The sequence below is a fragment of the Hypanus sabinus genome, chromosome 22, assembly GCF_030144855.1.
Source record: "Hypanus sabinus isolate sHypSab1 chromosome 22, sHypSab1.hap1, whole genome shotgun sequence".
Classification (NCBI taxonomy): domain Eukaryota; kingdom Metazoa; phylum Chordata; class Chondrichthyes; order Myliobatiformes; family Dasyatidae; genus Hypanus; species Hypanus sabinus.
This window is the reverse complement of record NC_082727.1, coordinates 24,588,977-24,609,595: the sequence shown is the minus strand read 5'-3', so window position 1 is coordinate 24,609,595 and position 20,619 is coordinate 24,588,977. Positions and strand designations below refer to the sequence as shown.

At 41.1% G+C, this 20,619-nt stretch overlaps 2 protein-coding genes across 9 annotated transcripts in view; one reads left to right on the top strand and one right to left on the bottom strand.

Moving 5' to 3' along the window:
- herc4 (HECT and RLD domain containing E3 ubiquitin protein ligase 4) overlaps nucleotides 1–1,838 on the bottom strand; it is a 107,687-nt gene extending 105,849 nt beyond the window's left edge. For all 5 annotated transcript variants that reach the window (XM_059947333.1, XM_059947335.1, XM_059947334.1 and 2 more), the window contains exons 1-2: nucleotides 1,730–1,838; nucleotides 1,147–1,439 (exon numbers count right to left, since the gene is read on the bottom strand). In XM_059947333.1, the coding sequence (XP_059803316.1) occupies nucleotides 1,147–1,372 (226 nt within the window). In that variant the 5' untranslated portion in view covers nucleotides 1,373–1,439; nucleotides 1,730–1,838. The remainder of the gene's footprint in view (nucleotides 1–1,146; nucleotides 1,440–1,729) is intronic.
- Nucleotides 1–20,619, top strand: part of mypn (myopalladin) — a 294,291-nt gene that overhangs the window by 18,887 nt on the left and 254,785 nt on the right. The gene's annotated exons all lie outside the window — the stretch shown is intronic.

Here is a 20,619-nt window from a genome sequence, read left to right as displayed (position 1 = left end):
GTTACAGAATACAAGGAACATGGAACTTCAAGGTCTATGTGATGGCCACTAACATTGTCATATTTCAGATGCATCTTTGACATGCAGATTGGTGAGGGAGACTCCTTTCCAACCGGTTCCACAATTTGCAAAGCCAGATACAGCGCTTCAGCTATATCCTTCAAGGTTTAAGCGACCCATTCCAATGTCGATGGATTGCTCCTGAGGAAGAACATGCAAGTCCCCACTTTACTACTCACCTGAAATATGACATCAAGAATTACTGATTCACCTTCTGAGAGTGGACAGTTGGCAGAAACTAGCAAGAAGTTTCCTCGCCAATGTCTGATTCAGATCAATGTTGAAGATCTCTATTAATGCAATATATCTAAATTTAGTAGTTCTCTCAAAAATAAAGGATTTGACACCTAATACATACCATGGTATACCAAGATTATTCTTTGGATTTTTAAAAAACTAATAGAAATCCCACTGATACTGATACAAGTGTTCTTAGAATTCCTCTGATGTAGATACAAAAACTTCCTTCCCTTCACATTAAGAATCCAGCCAATAACCCTACATTCAACCTTTCAAAGTGAATCATTTCACACTTTTCCAAGTGGAATCTCCAACCGTCACTTCTCGGCCCACATCAGCATTTCTGTCAGTGTCCCATTATAACCTATGACGACCTTCTGCACTACATGTAACACCAACCTCCATGTCATCGTTCCACTTCCTTATCCAAGTCGTCCATATATATTTAAACAAATCACGAAGAGCAGGGGTTCCAGAACAGATGCCTGTGGAACACCACAGGTCACCAACCACCAGGCAGAATGCACTATTAACTACCAACCCTCTCTGCCTTCTTGTGGGCAAGCCAATTCCGAATCCACGCCGCCAACTTTCCCTGGATCCCACGCCTCCTGATTTTCTGAACGAGCCTAACATGTATAATTGTCAAATGCCTTACTAAATCCCTTCAATGTTTAGTCAGTGCTTTCTGACACTGATTACTGCACATTCCCAGTTCGCCTCTACTAATTTTTCTCAACTGCAAAGCAAGCTTCAATTCTTGCGCTGAATTTAAAATGACAGCTGGAAAATAAGTCGTTAGACAAGCATTACGCGGGACCTGAATATTGAAATTTAGAGACTTACCTGGTCGTTTTCTTCCTTTTTCGTGTCCTAGCTGGCCCTGATCATTGCAGCCGCATGTATAAACAGTGCCATCATCCAGCACAAAAACAGTATGCCTACGACCACATCCTACATCTTGAACCCTTCTGCTCTGGAAGAATTTACACGTCCTCGGTTCTAAAACCACCTCTTCATCGATGCCACCCAGCCCAAGCTGTCCGAACGACGTGTTTCCCCAACACAACATGGCTCGTTCAGCAGGGAGGCACCTCTGTAGCTTCAGACGACTTTCACTTCAGTAGTCGTACTGACACCTGCACAGATTTTTTTAACATACATAAACATATTAGTCATCACCATGCAATGGAGATCAAACAAAAGAAATACCCCGCCCATGAGGAGGTACCGCCGGATCGACCTCCGTCCAGTAGTCGAGCCAAGCAGCAAGTTGCCCCACACAACTTTCACAATGCAAAGGCCCAATACGGCCTCAGAGAGCAAGGAAGACTGAACGTCCACCGCACACGACCTCCACCCCACCACCATGCGCATCTGTAACAGGTTAGTTCTGAAACAGACCCAGCTCTCTCAGGCGCACACTGACCTGACACGGCAGCTCTATCAACTGAAACGCTTCCGAAAGTACTGGAAGAATCTTCTCCCGCCGACTCAAACCACTGGAAGTGACGCCACAATTTACCGGTCACACCGCGCCGGCGCAAAACGCTGACAGCGCCCGACCGTCGATGGGCATGCGCGCGCCGCGGGCGGGCTCGAGCCGCTTGAACCTCGCGGGCACGCGCGCCGCGGGCGGGCGCTGGCTTTCCACGGCCGTCGTGTGTGGGCGCGCGCGTCTCCGAGAGAGCCAGGCTGTTGAGTTGAAGGTGAGGTTGGCATGTGGAGGGGAAGAAATTGCAACGTGTGAAGATGATTTGTCGGAATTATCAATTATTATTAAAAATTAGTAATTTGTTAGTAAATTCTACTAAAGATGAATGAACAAACACGAGGAAATCTGCAGATGCTGGAAATTCACACAACAACACACACAAAATGCTGGTGGAAGGCAGCAGGCCAGGCAGCATCTATAGGGAGAAGCACTGTCGACGTTTCGGGCCGAGACCCTTCGTCAGGATGAATGAAACTGGGCAAGATGCTGAAAGCTGCTCCGTTGCAAACACCAACTACTCTTGTCTAAAAAAACTCAGGAGGTGGTGGTAGGAGATGCAATACCGTTTTTTGGAGATACTGAGATTAGGCACATGGACAGGCTAAGAATGAATGCTACACGTACAAGATGGGAGTAGATTAAATTGGCATCACGCATATAATTCTACAACATGTATCACCTATATTCACATCCACCTTGTTTGTATAAATCACAAACATCAAAGGTTTCAGCACCATTTCAGATAGTGCACTAATGGTCACCAACTTCTAATGAAAAAGCAACCCTCCACCACTAACTTTTGCTGAACCATTTCCAGCTCTTGACTGGTTTCAGAAGGACTCAGGAAGCTTTAATCAAAATTTGTTTTAAGTTTGTTTTTTGTGCTTACAACGTTTTTCTTTGGTCTGACTCACCATTTTAAATACACATTAGGGCTCTCTAGAGTGGCTGTCCTTTCCTTCAATATGGGTTATATATGGAAACTGAGCATGCTCAGAATTTAAAAGTAAAGTTCCTGAGATAAAAATTATCTAGCAGAAGTTCAGACTTTGAGAAAACTTGAATTAAAATCTTTAAGATGGGGAAAAATAAAACATTGGGCAGATTTCAACTTTACGCAACATTTTGAATAATTTCATTTCAACCTTTTATGAACCTAGATTTTATGATCTGCATCAAGGAAGAAGTGCTTTCTGTGGAAATGGATTTGACCATTTATAATGGTATAATGCTGTTACAGTGCCAGCAACCCAGGTTTATTTCTGCTGTTGTCTGTAAGCAGTTTATATGTCCCTCCTGTGACTGCATTGGTTTCCTCCAGGTACTCTGATCACCTGCCACTCGCCAAAGATGTGCAGTTAGTAAGTCAATTATTCACATGGGTGTAATTGGGTGGTGTGGGCTCACTGGGCTGAAAGGGCCTGTACTGCACTATATCTCTAAATAAATGTAGATATACCAAGTAAGTTGGAGGGTTAATGACATATTGGCACTTATTGTGGGGATTTGGAATATAAAAATATTGACTTTCTGCAGGGGTTGTGGAGGACTATGGTGAATTTGGTTTTGGCTTGCCTATGTAAATAGTATCAGACTTTGAGTCAGTGCAGTGTAGATTTACTACATGGATTTCTGTGGTTGAGGTGTTTGTGCTGCTAGTGGGGGTTGAAAAATGTTAGCTTGTACTTCCTGAAGTAAAGAAGACAACAAGTGATCCACTTGAGGCATAAGGGATTCTAAAGTACATTGACAATGTAGACTGGTTCCACAAGCTAAAATCTATTTTAGGAGGTGTAGTGGTAGACATGAAATATGGGATAGAAGTGTAGAGTAGGAGTGAGTTATAAGATGAGAAATTTCTTTATATGTAGCATTACGTTTGGTATTTTCTGTGAGGAATTAGATGTTTAATCATTAATTATACAATATTCATTACAGAGAGCAACAGAGTTTTGGGTACAAAGTAAAACAGAGGATTATGGACCCAGACTGTAAAGTGAACAAGGCATAGGAACAACTTTGATTATATTGAACATAGAGAAGGGCCAAAGTGTAGTATAACTTACACTTTTTATGCCCTTGTGTTTTTATTCTGGGTATAAGTAACAGGACGATCTTGCTAAATTAGTTATGAACTGCTTTTATATTTGTATGCTGAACTAACGAGGTACTCAAGTTAAGCTGGTTAGTTAGTTCTGGGAGCCCTAATTCTGCTACTATGTCTTATGGTCTAATGGCCTGTTGGATTCTGATGTTTTCAGAAGTTCTTTTGGATGTCAGGAAAGAGGCACAATTGTTTTATTAAGAGCTAAGAGAACAAAGAAAATTGAAAAACGGTCAATAACTGTAGCGGAAGCTAGTAGCAGAAGGGTGAGAAAAAGCAAAAAGTAAGACAACTGACCCTCGAGGCCAGAACTTTTTATACCCATAGAATAGAAACATTTCACTCAAATTTGCAGTTGAAAGAGTCCACGAATCAGATACCTCTTATTCAAATACTGTAACATAAAAGAAACTTCCAGTACTTTCCAAAATGTTACAAAGCACTGTAACCACAGGGGACACACTGAACAACTAAACATACATACTGTGGCCACTAGAAAACATGTATATAAGTAATTATAAAAATATACAGTAGGTAAGTAATTAATTTTTAAGCTGCAAAGAAAATAACAATCAGTTTAATCCAACAGGTCTCAGTGAGACATGTCTTAACAGCATTATGGGAGAGACTCTATAACCTTTCTTTTTCCCTTCTGCTCATCTTCCCACTCCTTCACCTTCTCCACCTTTTCTTCTGCTATTTGTTCTAGTTTGTGCTAATGTTCTGCTGAGCCCTCAAAATGGCAACATTCTGGGGGTTGCAACATATATAATAATTTGTAACATAACTATGAGATCCTCTCCAGAAAGTAATGGAAAGTCCTGTCTAATTGGTCCAGGAGAAAAATTTTATTTTTGATTGTTTCTCGACTTAGACTCCCAAGTCTCCATTAAGCTTTGTATGGCTATTTAACTGAGGTCTTAGTTGCACTCTTCAACAAAAATCTAGATTGAAGTGATGAGACAAGATGGAAAGTATAGAATTTGCCCTCGGACATTCAGATCTGAATCAGAATCAGAATCAAAATCAGGTTTAGTATCACTGGCATGTGTCGTGAGATTTGTTAACTTAGCAGCAGCAGTTCAAAGCAATACATAATATATAAGAAGAAAAAGGAAAAAAATGATAATAATAATAAATAAGTAAGTAAATCAATTACCGGATACGTATATTGAATAGATTAAAAATTGTGCAAAAAAAAGAAATAATATTTATTTAAAAAGTGAGTAATGTTCACGGGTTCAATGTCCATTTAAGAATCGGATGGCAGAGGGGAAGAAGCCGTTCCTGAATTACTGAGTGTGTGCCTTCGGGCTTCTACCTCCTACCTGATAGTAACAGTGAGAAAAGGGCACGCCCTGGGTGCTGGAGGTCCTTAATAATGTATGCTACCTTTCTGTCTAAGGCTCTGCTCCTTGAAGATGTCCTGGGTACTTTGTAGGCTGGTACCCAAAATGGGGCCAACAGAATTTATAACCCTCTGCAGCTTCTTTCGGTCCTGTGCAGTAGCCCCCCCCCCCACTCATACCAGACAGTGATGTAACCTGTCAGAATGCCATCTATAGAAGTTTTGAGTGTATTTGTTGACATACCAAATCTTTTCAAACTCCTAATGAAATATCATCACTGTTTTGCCTTCTTTCTAACTCCGTTAATCTCAGAGCAGTTCAATCCACACAGATTGTGGTCTTCTGGTTAGGAAGTCGAGGATCCAATTGCAGAGGGAGGTACAGAGGCCTAAGTTCTGCAACTTCTCAATCAGGATTGTGGGAATGATGGTGTTACATGCTGAGCTATAGTCGATGAACAGCACCTGATATAGGTGTTTGTATTGTCCAGGTGGTCTAAGGCTGTGTGAAGAGCCATTGAGATTGCATCTTCCATTGACCTATTGCGGCAATAGGCAAGCTGCAATGGGTCCTTGCTGAGGCAGGAGTTCAGTCTAGTCATAACCAACTTCTCAAAGCATTTCATCACTGTAGATGTGAGTACTATTGGGCAATAGTCATTAAGGAAGCTCACATTATTCAAACTCCTTCCAGTGTGAAAGTTGAAGTATGGGAAATACAGTGAATCACAGGATAAGGGCATCAGTCATGATGATTACATCATGTGGGACAGAAGCATTTTACGAGCTTCCATGAGCATCTTTATTTGGGAGATCATGTACCATTTGATTATTCAAAGAATGTTAAGTTTTACAGTTTGTGAAGATTCCAGCTTTTTACACAGAGACAAATTTTCTGCAGAGGTGAGCTGCTGCTTGGGAAATATAAATAATCTAGCCATAGTCTTCTGAAATTGATGTAAGTTTCAGGATGATGGTAACCTTCATCTTTGTAGCCACAACAGTCCATGTACAGACAATGTCTGGGCCTATGCTGCAGCAGTGGCAGAACTCTTATCATTACTAACTTTGAAAGCCTTGATCTGCAGGTGCATTGCACCTTGAGGAGGAACTTGCTCCCGGAAGACTCTTGGGGGAATTGATCATTTTCCTTCAGCTCCATTTGATTTGATGGAAATGCCTATGGCCACTTCCTTTGCTGCAAGCTCAGTAGAATCAACAAGTAAAGCTACTTTGTACGTTGAAACACTGTCCAAGGCTTTCATTTGCATTCTTCAATCTAGCTTATTGCAAAGAACTCCACTATAATTGAAACAAATCTGAATGTAATTAATGATTCTTTTGAGTTGCATTTGTACAGATTTGGCACTGATTTTGAGACTTTCTTTCTGTGTGTGATCCATACAAGTTTGTAACAGACCTGTGAATTAATTTCAAGGGGAGAACTATTAGTTGGGAAGAATATAGATGACATCATCCTGTGCTTTAAGTGTAAACACATTAAGCACACGTAAGCATGAAAGTTTAAGTTGCATTACATGCTATCAATAGCTTAAAGTTAATATTAGATTTTATGATCCATCAAATGCTGAATTTTAATCCCATAGCATATAACAACATGAACTATGTAATTCAATTTCTAGTTAATGGGTCTTATATTCAAGCAAATGTAAATGCTTGCAGTAGGACTCCAAGAATCTGCTGTGCAATGGTTTTGCATCTGGTTCACTAAGTGATGCTTATTGCACTTCCTTTCCACTCAGTGGGCCCTGATGTCCACATTTGCCTTCCACTCTCTGGCGCTCTGGTTCCTACTCACTCTGGTCCCTTCCAATTCACAGGGCACAGGTTATTGTTCTCCTTTTCCACTGACCAGGACACAGATTCTGATGCACTTTCTACTCACCAGAGTTCCTGTTTGGAGCATCATATCAATTAACTGAGGCCACAGATTTCAGGCTGCCTTCAAACTTGCCAGATCTCTGGCTCTTGTTATCCCTTCTGACTTTCTGAAGCTTCCATTCCTGCATTCCCATATGACTTAATGGTGTCCAAGTTTCTGCTATTCCCTTCCACAAAACAGACCGAGTTCCCATGCTTCCTTTCCACTAAATTGGGCTTTTATTCCTGCTTAATTTTCCACTACACAGAGCCATTCACCCTTCTCCATATCCACTCTCCGGGGCCCCATTCACCATGCTCCACATCCACTCTCCGGGGCCCCATTCACCATGCTCCACATCCACTCTCCGGGGCCCCATTCACCATGCTCCACATCCACTCTCCAGGGCCCCATTCACCATGCTCCACATCCACTCTCCGGGGCCCCATTCACCATGCTCCACATCCACTCTCCGGGGCCCCATTCACCATGCTCCACATCCACTCTCCGGGGCCCCATTCACTGTGCTCCACATCCACTCTCCGGGGCCCCATTCACCATGCTCCACATCCACTCTCCGGGGCCCCATTCACCGTGCTCCACATCCACTCTCCGGGGCCCCATTCACCATGCTCCACATCCACTCTCCGGGGCCCCATTCACCATGCTCCACATCCACTCTCCGGGGCCCCATTCACCGTGCTCCACATCCACTCTCCGGGGCCCCATTCACCGTGCTCCACATCCACTCTCCGGGGCCCCATTCACCATGCTCCACATCCACTCTCCGGGGCCCCATTCACCATGCTCCACATCCACTCTCCGGGGCCCCATTCACCATGCTCCACATCCACTCTCCGGGGCCCCATTCACTGTGCTCCACATCCACTCTCCGGGGCCCCATTCACCATGCTCCACATCCACTCTCCGGGGCCCCATTCACTATGCTCCATATCCACTCTCTGGGGCCCCATTCACCATGCTTCATATCCACTCTCCAGGGCCCCATTTACTATGCTTCCTATCCACCCATCAAGGGCCCCATTGTCTAGAATGCCCACTGGTTGGGTACTTTGCATGTTGAATTATCAAAGTTTTACTTTATATGAAAATAGAATATAAAGTGGAGAATATATTATGTTTGCTTTTGTCCAAACAATTCTCTGGAACAAATAGCAAGTTCCTGGAGGAGCTCAGTAAGTCAGGCAGCATTTACAGAGGGTAATGGATATTGACTGTTCATTTCCCTCCACAAATGCTGCCTAACCTGTAAAATCCATCCTTTAGTTTGGTTTTTCACTCTAAATTCAACATCTGTGGTCTGTTGTGTCTCAATTTCTTTGGATGAAAGCTATTGGAATTGTCTGTCGCATAGTAAAACATTTTGTAATGAAGGAATCATGTAGCATTCATAAACACAAGAATTTTGCAGATGCTATAAATCCAAAGCAATGATGAGGCCACTCTCAGGTTGGAGGAGCAATGCCTCATATTCAGTCTGGATAGCCTCCAACCTGATGGCATGAGCATTAATTTCTCCAACTTCAGGTAATTTCTCCCCACTTCCCCAACTTTCTCTTTCCATTCCCCATTCTGGCTCCCCTTTAACCCCTTCCCTTCTCCCCTGCCGTCCATCACTTCACTCTGGTGCCCTTATTCTTTTCCATATAACCATATAACAATCACAGCACAGAAACAGGCCATCTCGGCCCTCCTAGTCCGTGCTGAACTCTTAATCTCACCTAGTCCCACCTACCCGCACTCAGCCCATAACCCTCCACTATCCTCCACTATGAAGAAATACCCCCTCGTGTTTCCCTTAAACTTTTGCCCCCTAACTCTCAAATCATGTCCTCTCGTTTGAATCTCCCCAACTCTCAATGGAAACAGCCTATTCACGTCAACTCTATCTATCCCTCTCAAAATTTTAAATACCTTGATCAAATCCCCCCTCAACCTTCTACGCTCCAATGAATAGAAACCTAACTTGTTCAACCTTTCTCTGTAACTTAAGTGCTGAAACTCAGGTAACATCCTAGTAAATAATCTCTGCACTCTCTCTAATTTATTGATATCTTTCCTATAATTCGGTGACCAGAACTGTACACAATATTCTAAATTTGGCCTTACCAATGCCTTGTACAATTTCAACATTACATCCCAACTTCTGTACTCAATGCTCTGATTTATAAAGGCCAGCGTTCCAAAAGCCTTCTTCACCACCCTATCTACATGAGTCTCCACCTTCAGGGAACTATGCACTGTTATTCCTAGATCTCTCTGTTCCACTGCATTCCTCAATGCCCTACCATTTACCCTGTATGTTCTACTTGGATTATTCCTGCCAAAATGTAGAACCTCACACTTCTCAGCATTAAACTCCATCTGCCAACATTCAGCCCATTCTTCTAACCGGCATAAATCTCCCTGCAAGCTTTGAAAACCTACCTCATTATCCACAACACCTCCTACCTTAGTATCATTGGCATACTTACTAACCCAATTTACCACCCCATCATCCAGATCATTTATGCATATTACAAACAACATTGGGCCCAAAACAGATCCCTGAGGCACCCCGCTAGTCACCGGCCTCCATCCCAATAAACAATTATCCACCACTACTCTCTGGCATCTCCCATCTAGCCACTGTTGAATCCATTTTATTACTCCAGCATTAATACCTAATGACTGAACCTTCTTAACTAACCTTCCATGTGGAACTTTGTCAAAGGCTTTGCTGAAGTCCATATAGACTACATCCACTGCCTTACCCTCATCAACATTCCTCTTAACTTCTTCAAAAAATTCAATAAGGTTTGTCAAACATGACTTTCCATGCACAAATCCTTGCTGGCTACTCCTAATAAGATCCTGTCTATCCAGATAATTATAAATACTATCTCTAAGAATAACCATATAACCATATAACAATCACAGCACGGAAACAGGCCATCTTGGCCCTCCTAGTCCGTGCCGAACCCTTAATCTCACCTAGTCCCACCTACCCGCACTCAGCCCATAACCCTCAACTCCTTTCCTGTCCATATACCTATCCAATTTTACCTTAAATGACACAACTGAACTGGCCTCTACTGCTTCTACAGGAAGCTCATTCCACACAGCTATCACTCTTTGAGTAAAGAAATACCCCCTCGTGTTTCCCTTAAACTTCTGCCCCCTAACTCTCAAATCATGTCCTCTAGTTTGAATCTCCCCTACTCTCAATGGAAACAGCCTGTTCACGTCAACTCTATCTATCCCTCTCAAAATTTTAAATACCTTGATCAAATCCCCCCTCAACCTTCTACGCTCCAATGAATAGAAACCTAACTTGTTCAACCTTTCTCTGTAACTTAAGTGCTGAAACTCAGGTAACATCCTAGTAAATAGTCTCTGCACTCTCTCTAATTTATTGATATCTTTCCTATAATTCGGTGACCAGAACTGTACACAATATTCTAAATTTGGCCTTACCAATGCCTTGTACAATTTCAACATTACATCCCAACTTCTGTACTCAATGCTCTGATTTATAAAGGCCAGCGTTCCAAAAGCCTTCTTCACCACCCTATCTACATGAGTCTCCACCTTCAGGGAACTATGCACTGTTATTCCTAGATCTCTCTGTTCCACTGCATTCCTCAATGCCCTACCATTTACTCTGTATGTTCTATTTGGATTATTCCTGCCAAAATGTAGAACCTCACACTTCTCAGCATTAAACTCCATCTGCCAACGTTCAGCCCATTCTTCTAACCGGCATAAATCTCCCTGCAAGCTTTGAAAATCCACCTCATTATCCACAACACCTCCTACCTTAGTATCATCGGCATACTTACTAATCCAATTTACCACCCCATCATCCAGATCATTTATGTATATTACAAACAACATTGGGCCCAAAACAGATCCCTGAGGCACCCCGCTAGTCATCGGCCTCCATCCCGATAAACAATTATCCACCACTACTCTCTAGCATCTCCCATCTAGCCACTGTTGAATACCTTCTATTAATTTACCCACCACTGATGTCAAACTGACAAGTCTATAATTGCTAGGCTTACTTCTAGAACCCTTTTTAAACAATGGAACCACATGAGCAATACACCAATCCTCCGGCACAATCCCCGTTTCTAATGACATCTGAAAGATCTCCATCAGAGCTCCTGCTATCTCTACACAAACTTCCCTCAAGGTCCTGGGGAATATCCTGTCAGGACCCGGAGATTTATCCACTTTTAAATTTCTTAAAAGCGCCAGTACTTCCACCTCTTTAATTGTCATAGGTTCCATAACTTCCTTACTTGTTTCCCACACCTTACACAATTCAATATCCTTCTCCTTAGTGAATACCAAAGAGAAGAAATCATTCAAAATCTCTCCCATCTCCCTCAGCGCTGACCACCCTGATTCTCTAAGGGACCAATTTTATCCCTCACTATCCTCTTGCTTTTAATATAACTGTAGAAACCTTTCGGATTTACTTTCACCTTATTTGCCAAACCAACCTCGTATCTTCTTTTAGCTTTTCTAATCTCTTTCTTAAGATTCCTTTTACATTCTTTATATTCCTCAAGCAATTCCTTTACTCCATGCTGCCTATATCTATTGTAGACATCCCTCTTTTTCCTAACCAAGTTTCTAATATCCCTTGAAAACCATGGTGCTTTCAAACCTTTAACCTTTCCTTTCAACCTAACAGGAACATAAAGATTCTGTACCCTCATAATTTCACCCTTAAATGACCTCCATTTCTCTATTACATCCTTCCCATAAAACAACTTGACCCAATCCACTCTCTCTAAATCCCTTCGCATCTCCTCAAAGTTAGCCTTTCTGTCAGAGTCCACTATCTTCTCCCATTAGATTCTTCTTTTTCAGCCCTTTAGATTTTCCACCTAGTCTCTCCCAGCTTCCTACTACATCTTTCCTTCCCCACCCACCTTCTTCCTCACTGGTTTCATCTATTACCCGTCACATTGTATTCCTTTCCTCACCTCTTATTCTGACTCCTTCCCCCAGCCTTTCCAGTCCTGATAAAGTCTCAACCTGAAACATCGATTGGCAAATCTGTTGGAATTCTTTGAGGAAATAACAAGCAGGATATACAAAGGAGAATCAGTGGATGTTGTGTACTTGGATTTTCAAAAAGGCCTTTAACAAGGTGCTGCACATGAGGCTGCTTAACAAGAAAAAAATCCATGGTATTACAGGAAAGATACTAGCATGGATAGAGCATTGGCTGATTGGCAGGTGGCAAGAGTGGGAATAAAGGAAGCCTTTTCTGATTAGCTGCCAGTGACTAATGGTGTTCTACAGGGGCTGGTGTTGGAACCTCTTCTTTTTATGTTGTATGACAATGATTTAGATGATGGGGTAGCTGGCTTTGTGGCCAAGTTTGTGGATGATACAAAGATAGATGGAGGGAAAGGTAGTGTTGAGGAAGCAGGGAGTCTGCAGAAACACAGATTAGGAGACTGGACAAAGAAGTAGCTGATGGAATACAGTTTTGGGAAGTAGTCATGCACTTTGGTAGAAGGAATAAAAGCATATTTTTAAAATGGGGACAAAATTCAAAAATCCAAGTGCAACAGGATTTGGGAGTCCTCATATAGGATTCCCTGAAGGTTAATTTGGAGGTTGAGTCATTGGTGAGGAAGGCAAATGATTCCAGGATTGAAAGGCTTATCATATGAGGAGTGATTGATGGTTCTGGACCTATACTTGCTGTAATTTAGAAGAATGAGGGAGGATCTCATTGCCTAGATAGAGTTGATGTGGAGAGGATGTTGAGTGGATGAGTCTAGTACCAAAGGGCACAGTCTCAGTATAGATGGACGCCCATTTAGAACAAAGATGAGGAGGAATTTCTTTAACCAGCGGGTGGTGAATCTGTGGAATTCATTGCCATGGACAGCTGTGGAGGCCAAGTCATCGGGTAAATTTAAAGTAGAGTTTGGCAGTCAGGGTGTGAAAGATTATGGGGAGAAGGCAGGAGAGTGGGGTTTAGAGGGAAATGGATCAGCAAAGATGAAATGGCAGTGCAGACTTGATGGGCTGAATGTCTAATTCTGCTCCTAAGTCTTATGCTGGTTTATTCCTCTCCATAATTGCTGCTTGACTTGCTGACTTCCTCCAGCATTTTCTGTGTGTCACTCATGTAGCATTTTTCTGATTTTTATAAAAATCTTGCATTTAAAGCAAGCTGCTTTCAAAAGTTATTTCTAAAATTCATAGTGAGATCTACCTACGACTGGAAATATTTTCATTTCAGCCCTATATTTTTATATATCATTCATTCGTACAATATTGTAATTTAAAAGAACCTAAGAATGTACAGAACACAGAACAGCCATATAGCCATATATTCAGTTCTTTCAAGATTGTCTAAATGTACTCATGCATCTGTGACAGGAATTTTTTGAAAAATGAATAATTGATCACTAGGATGCCCTTGATGCTCTTTTTTCATATTTAAAAAAATTATCATTGTTGCTCAATTACTAATTATATAGTTTATAGATTATAGTCCTGATGCTTACACTGAGGGTTTAAAAATTAGGTGTTTCAACTTCATCACCCAGAAGTGCAGGTACATATAGCTGATGAAAAGACAGGCATAACTGGGGCGCATGTGGGTGCCTATGGCCACACCTTGGGTTTGGGGGAAATAGGAAGAGCCGAAAGAGAAATTATTGAGGGTGAGGACCAGATTACTAGGCAAAGGAGGGTGTTGGTGGAAGGGAACTAGTTTGGTCTTAAAAGTGAAAAAGACTGGCAGTGGGACAATGGTAAAGCCTTTGCTGAGGAAGGACTGTTCAGCCTCAGAGAGGGGAAGGGGCAATTTCCATTCTGGTAAATGATAGATATGCCGGGTGGGGAGGTCAAATTTGGTTGTAAGGAGAAAGATTCAATTGTGGATTAGATGTGATTTACGATTGTGGAAAGTGGGGCATAGACTTATTTTGTAGATTGCTATAAGATTGGTCCACAAACACTGCTCAAGGGCAAGTAGAATCTAACTATCCTTGCCTCATATTTACATACAAATTCTACAATTTTTTATGAAAGCATTTTAAAATCTTTTGGTTTTATTAAAGAGTGTAAAAAAATCATATAATTTGAAAGGCGTGTGGCTGCCATCTAATCTTGTTCAAGTGAGAAGATTTCTTGTTTTTAAACTATGACTTCACACCTGCTTTATTTTGCTGTGCTCATTGGTCTCTATGCTTGTAGACAATTTGTATGTGATAAGCAACAGTTGTTTCGGACATTGCAGATCCAAGTGGTGCTGTGTTACAAGACCTCGGCTGCTTGATGATGACGCTGCCTAAAATTAGCTTTCCTGCTGACTTGACATGGTTGCAATAAAAGAGCTAACCTGAATGGCACATTCTGTAAGGAAGGAACAAACTGATTGAAAGCAAGCAGTGTATTAGTTTAATCAACAAATAGATCTTCTTTGTGGTAAGCTTTCACCTGGTTTGCCAGGGTTACTTATTGAAAGATCAACAACAAAGAAAGACCAAAGCAAATTTGAAACTTCTTTTGATAAAGACGCAATTAATTATTCAATTCTGGGTGTAGTCTTGTAATACTTCTGCAACAGTAAACAAGTATATGTGTGTAATGGTGTATATTTTAGTCACTTTTTTGCAGAATATAAGGACATTTTTGTTAGTTCTTTGCTATTCAGTGCCTGTGGTACAGTCAGTATTCAAGTGTGCATTGAACTTAGATTGATGGGAAATTAAATAATCATATTATCATCAGATCAAATGTTTTACATCCAATTTAATTTAAATTGTAAACTAGATAACCTAATAAATGATGTAAGTTTACAAAATGTTTTGCTGAATAAAGAAGAGTTTGCCATTGATAATGTTTTAACTTTACGTGTTGCTTCAAAAAACTTAACTATTGAATGGTATTTTAACTTAAGTGCTCATTCCTAGACAGTAGTTTAAATTATGAAGATTGATCATGCATAAGCTAAATGTTATTAATCACATTTATTGATTGTAGTAGAGTAATATTTAGTTGTGTTGAGTCCAATGAAAGTGCCTTTGCTATTAGAGATTTAACTGAAGCTCACTTACACAACTTCCGTTGTTTTAATTACTGAGGCTGGTGGAATTCTGAGTATTATTAATTACAGAATAGAGTTTTTAGAGAAACACAACTGATACTGTCCTTCAAAAGAAGAGCACTTTAGGTTTGTGATATATATTGTGTAAATTTAGTGTGCTTTCTGAGAGATGAGTAGAAATAGGTTACGAAGATGTTGTTAGAAAACACGAGTATTTCAGAATGCAACCGATAAGTTACTCTGATAATGTGAGTCTATGCAATAGGATAATGTTGAATAGTACATTTGCTATTTGCTTGTGAAATTAATTACAAATTGTCCTTGAAACCTTTACTTGCTTTATAATCTTGATTAATATGTATTGGATTCCAGTTAATTGGTACATATCCAGGTCAGTCCATTTTCGCCCAATTAAGAGACTGTATCAATTAGCCAAAATTTGATAGAAATAATTAAAAGCATATAAAAGAGACAAACTACTAAGTAACAAATTATGTATTTAAATGAAGTACAGAACAAATTGCCAATGAAAATATGCAACTATCTATATACTACTGAAACTCTCATGCTCTGTTTGTCTGTTTGTGACCTCCAATTAGCACAAACAGTGCATTACAGCAGCATTATTTTTGGCTAAATCAACTTAAAATGCGCTAACTTACAGAACGTAGGCAAAGTTCAGGTTAATATATTCGTATAAAATTGCTCACTTGCCAAAATCAACAGCCCTGTATTCACCCAAGAGCCAATGTCAGCCATGATGGAAACCGTGATGCGACAGCACGACACATGCGCACGGCCAGCCTTAGCAGCGCCTCATGATGCTCACAGAGCCGATTCCACCTTTGAGTGATCGGACAATTTTTGCAGTGAATAGAGAAGACAAAATCACACAGTATTTGACAGGCAGATATATTGGGCCCTTTGAAACTGTCAGAATGATATTTGGATTTCCAACTCATGAGAGGGAACCAGTCGTTGTTCGCCTTCAAATGCACCTTCCCCGACAGCATCAAGTATTCTTTCGAGATAATGCTGCTGTGCAACTGAATAGTGATATGCCAAGAACCACTTTAATGGAATTCATGCATCTTTGCACTCGCAATCCATTTGCAAGAACCCTGTACTATGTAGATATTCCCAGATTCTACACTTGGACTAATAAGAGATGGGAAAGAAGGAGAATGGGGAAAAGAGTGGAGGAGTACTGTGGGATTTTTGAAGCAAATGTTCTGGGTCGAGTGTATACATGAAAATACTTCATGTCTCCACGAAGTGGTGACCTCTACAATTTGAGACTTATTCTTCATCACATAAAGGGACCAGTATATTTTGAATAATTGAAAACACATAATGGAGATATCCTTCCATCATTCAAAGACATCTGCAGAGAGAGAGGATTATTGCAAGCTGGTGATCATTGGCAGCAAACTGTGGGAGAAGCTGAGAGAACAAGAATGCCCAGAGCAATGAGAGATTTGTTTGATGTCTTGCTAACAAAGCCTGAAATCAACAATCCACAGCAATTATGGAACCAGTTCAAGAATGCAATGTCTGAAGATTTCTTACAAATGGAGAGGAGAACGATCAATGATCCTAATATCATGATCAATGAGAGGCATCATGGACAAGCTCTTCTGTATTTCCAAGAGAAACTTGAGAACTTGGGCAAAACACTTGAAGAATATAACTTGCCAATACCAAAAAAACAGTACAATTACTTAAACTGCTGGCAATCTGGAATTATTGTGTGAACTGCAATACAACAGAGATGAACAGCAGGAATTTGTTTCACAGAAGAAGCCCCTATTGAATACTGAGCAAAGAGAAGTATATGAATATGTGTGCGACTGCTTGGAAAGGAATCTCTCTTCAATGATTTTCATTGATGCACCAGGAGGAATGGGCAGGACATTTTTCATCAACTTGATCCTCGCTAAAGTTATGGGAGATGGAGGTGTTGCTATTGTTGTGGCATCATCAGGTATTGCAGCAACATTGATGCCTGGTGGTAAGACAGTGCATTCAAGATTGAAAATAGCCCTCGAAGTAAATGAAAGTGTCCTTTGTAATATCGATAAGAACACCAATACTGCAAATTTACTCCAAAATGCGAGGCTTATTGTCTGGGATGAGTGCCCCATGATTAGGAGGGAGAGCTTCAAAGCCATGAACTGGACTCTTTGTGACATATGCGGCAAGAATGAGGCATTCGGGGGTATTTTAACCATTTGCTGTGGCGATTTCTGTCAGCTTCTACCAGTTATAAAACATGGAAATGATGCTGATGTGGAGAACTCATGCATAAAAAAATCCTGCTTATGGAGAAGTTTCATCAAGTTTTAATTGAAGAGAAACATGCGATTGAGTGAGGGAGAAGGACGATATTCTGAGTTCTTATTGGATGTTGGAGAAGACAAGATTGAGAAAAATGAAAATGATGAAATCGAATTACCTGAAGATACGATTCTGCCAGCAAAAACTATGGAAGAATGAATTGATTTAATCTACCCGACATTCGACAATCCTGCAGAACTGTTCTTGAGGAATTCTGTCTTGGTTCCTCTCAATGAAATGATGAAAAAATAAACTTTATATGCATTAGATGCTTCCCTAGAATCATAAAAGAATACTGTTCCTTCAATGCTGTAAGTGAAGGAGCTAACACCACTCACTTTCCAACAGAATTCCTTATCTGGATTGCTGCCACATAAACTGGAATTGAAGAGGGGATCTCCCATCATTTCAATGATAAACTGGATCCACCAAAGCTTTGCAATGGAATGCAAATGATGGTAGAAGAACTGCACAACAATCTCATCATAGCAAAGATAAACATTGGTGCGCTCAATAATGACATTGTCATAATCCCAAGAATTACTCTCAATTTATCAGAGGGGGAATATGTCCCTCTTCAGTGAAGCCAGTTCCTGATACAGTCATGCTTTGCTATGACTATACCTAAGGCACAGGGCCAAACCATGGAGAATGGGTTGATTTATCTGGAGAAACCTGTATTCCAGCATGATCAGCTGTATGCGACTTTAAGCCAGGGAAAATGCAAAGAAAATGTTAGAGTATTCTTAAAGGGCGGCAGATCAGCCGGAAATGTCATCAAAAGTGTCCTTCATTAAATGAGGAGCTATATTTGTCTTGCTACGCCTCTTTATTCTTTAGTAAGCTGCGTCTTTCTTCTTTAATTTCCAAAGCACATCACATCAGACTGCACTACCTTTCTCTCAAACCTGGTTGTCTAGTAGTACTATAAAACTATAAAATAGTTATTGAAAGATGAATTGATCCAGTGTACACTGCCATGTATGGAGTATCCAAGGAGGGGAAGCACCTTTGGTGAAGGGAATTGTATCCATTCTAGTGTAGCTCACTCATTGTTGGTCTCCATTGGACACTCAGCTCTTACCTGTCACTCCAAACAGCTGTTAGGATGCAACAGCAGCCACACCACAGTACACCATTTCAACAGGCAGGCCAAACCAGGTGAAGTGCAGTGGTGGGCTTCAGAACCCAGTGAATTAACAAGTCAGCTCAGGCGGACTGGGCAGATGAGATCAACAGTGAAATCCAATGGTGTTCAGTGAAACGGTCTCCCAGTCTACATCGGGTCTCACCGGTATATAAAAGGCCAACGCAGACTGGGAGACCGTTTCGCTGAGCACCTACACTCTGTCTGCCAGAGAAAGCAGGATCTCCCAGTGGCCACACAGTTTAACTCCACATCCCATTCCCATTCTGATATCCATGGCCTCCTCTATTGTCAAGATGAAGCCACACTCAGGTTGGAGGAACAATACCTTATATTTTGTCTGGGTAGCCTCCAACCTGATGGCATGAACATTGACTTCTCTAACTTCCGTTAATGCCCCACTCCCCTTCTTACCCCATCCCTGATTTATTTATATATCCCCCTCCCTTTTCTCTCTCTGCCCATCACTCTGCCTGTTCTCCATCTCCCTCTGGTGCTCCCCTCCCCCTTTCTTTCTCCCTAGGCCTCTCGTCTCATTTTCCTTTCTCTTCTCCAGTTCTGTATCCCTTTTGCCAATCACCTTTCCAGCTCTTAGCTTCACCCCACCCCCTCCTATCTTCTCCTATCATTTTGGATTCTCCCCCCCCCCCCACTTTCAAATCTCTTACTATCTTTTCTTTCAGTTAGTCCTGACGAAGGGTCTCGGCCCGAAACATCAACAGTGCTTCTTCCTATAGATGCTGCCTGGCCTGCTGCATTCCACCAGCATTTTGTGTGTGTGTTGCTTGAATTTCTAGCATCTGCAGATTTCCTCTTGACAACAAGTATACAAATTAGCTGCAGGAGAAGGCTGATCTGCTTTGAGCTTGCTCTGCCTATTGATAAGGGCATGGTTGATCTGACTGTAATGTCCTCTGCACATTCCAGTTTACCTGTGGTTAATCTTTTATCTTTTTTGCCTATCAAGAAACCATCCATCACTGCCTTAAAATATTTTCAGACTCTTCTTCCAGCACCCTTTGAGAGTTCCAAGGATGTATATTTTCTGAGAAGATTCACAATATCTCTGATTTAAGTAGATAACCCAATATTTAAATTCCAATATTCCAATATTTAAATTTTCTTAACTAATACCCTGATTGGGAGGGGTGTCAAATTATGATAACCCATCCAAACCAATATTAGTCAAGTAAATCTTGTCTGAAGTGTTCACAATGCAATAATGTAATTTAGGGAATGAAGCTAATACTGCACATAATACCCCAGATAGGATCTCACCAATGTCCAAGTTTAATCTATCATCATATCTTGAAAATTTTGCATGCAATTTAATGAGGTCAGTAACATTGACTCTGGAGGATCTCAGAGTTGACTCAAGACTTCAGTCAGAATATTTTAGTTGAATTCCACACAGAAGTCTCGGCTGTTTACTTTTTCATGGAGTCATAGAGCACTATAACACAGAAATAGGTCCTTTGGGCTATCTAGTCTGTGCCAAACTGTTATTTTGCCTCGTCCCATCGATTAATAGCTGGACCATACTCCTCCGATTCGTGCACTTATCCAAACTTAAATGTTGCAATCAACCCTGTATCCACCAGTTCCACTGGAAGCTTGTTCCACACTTGCACCACCTTCTGAGTGAAGAAGCTGCCCATCAGGTTTCCCTTAAAATATTTCACTTTTCACTCTTAACCTTTGACCTCTAGATCTGGTCTCACCTAACCTCAAAGGAAAAAAGTCTGCTTGCATTTATTCTATCTATACCTCTATCAAATTATTCCTCATTCTCCTGCACTCCAGGGAATGAAGTTCTAACCTATTCAACCTTTCCCTATAACTCAGCCTCAAATCCCAGCAACATCCTTGTAAGTTTTCTCTGTACACTTATTGATATCTATCCTGTAGGTAGGT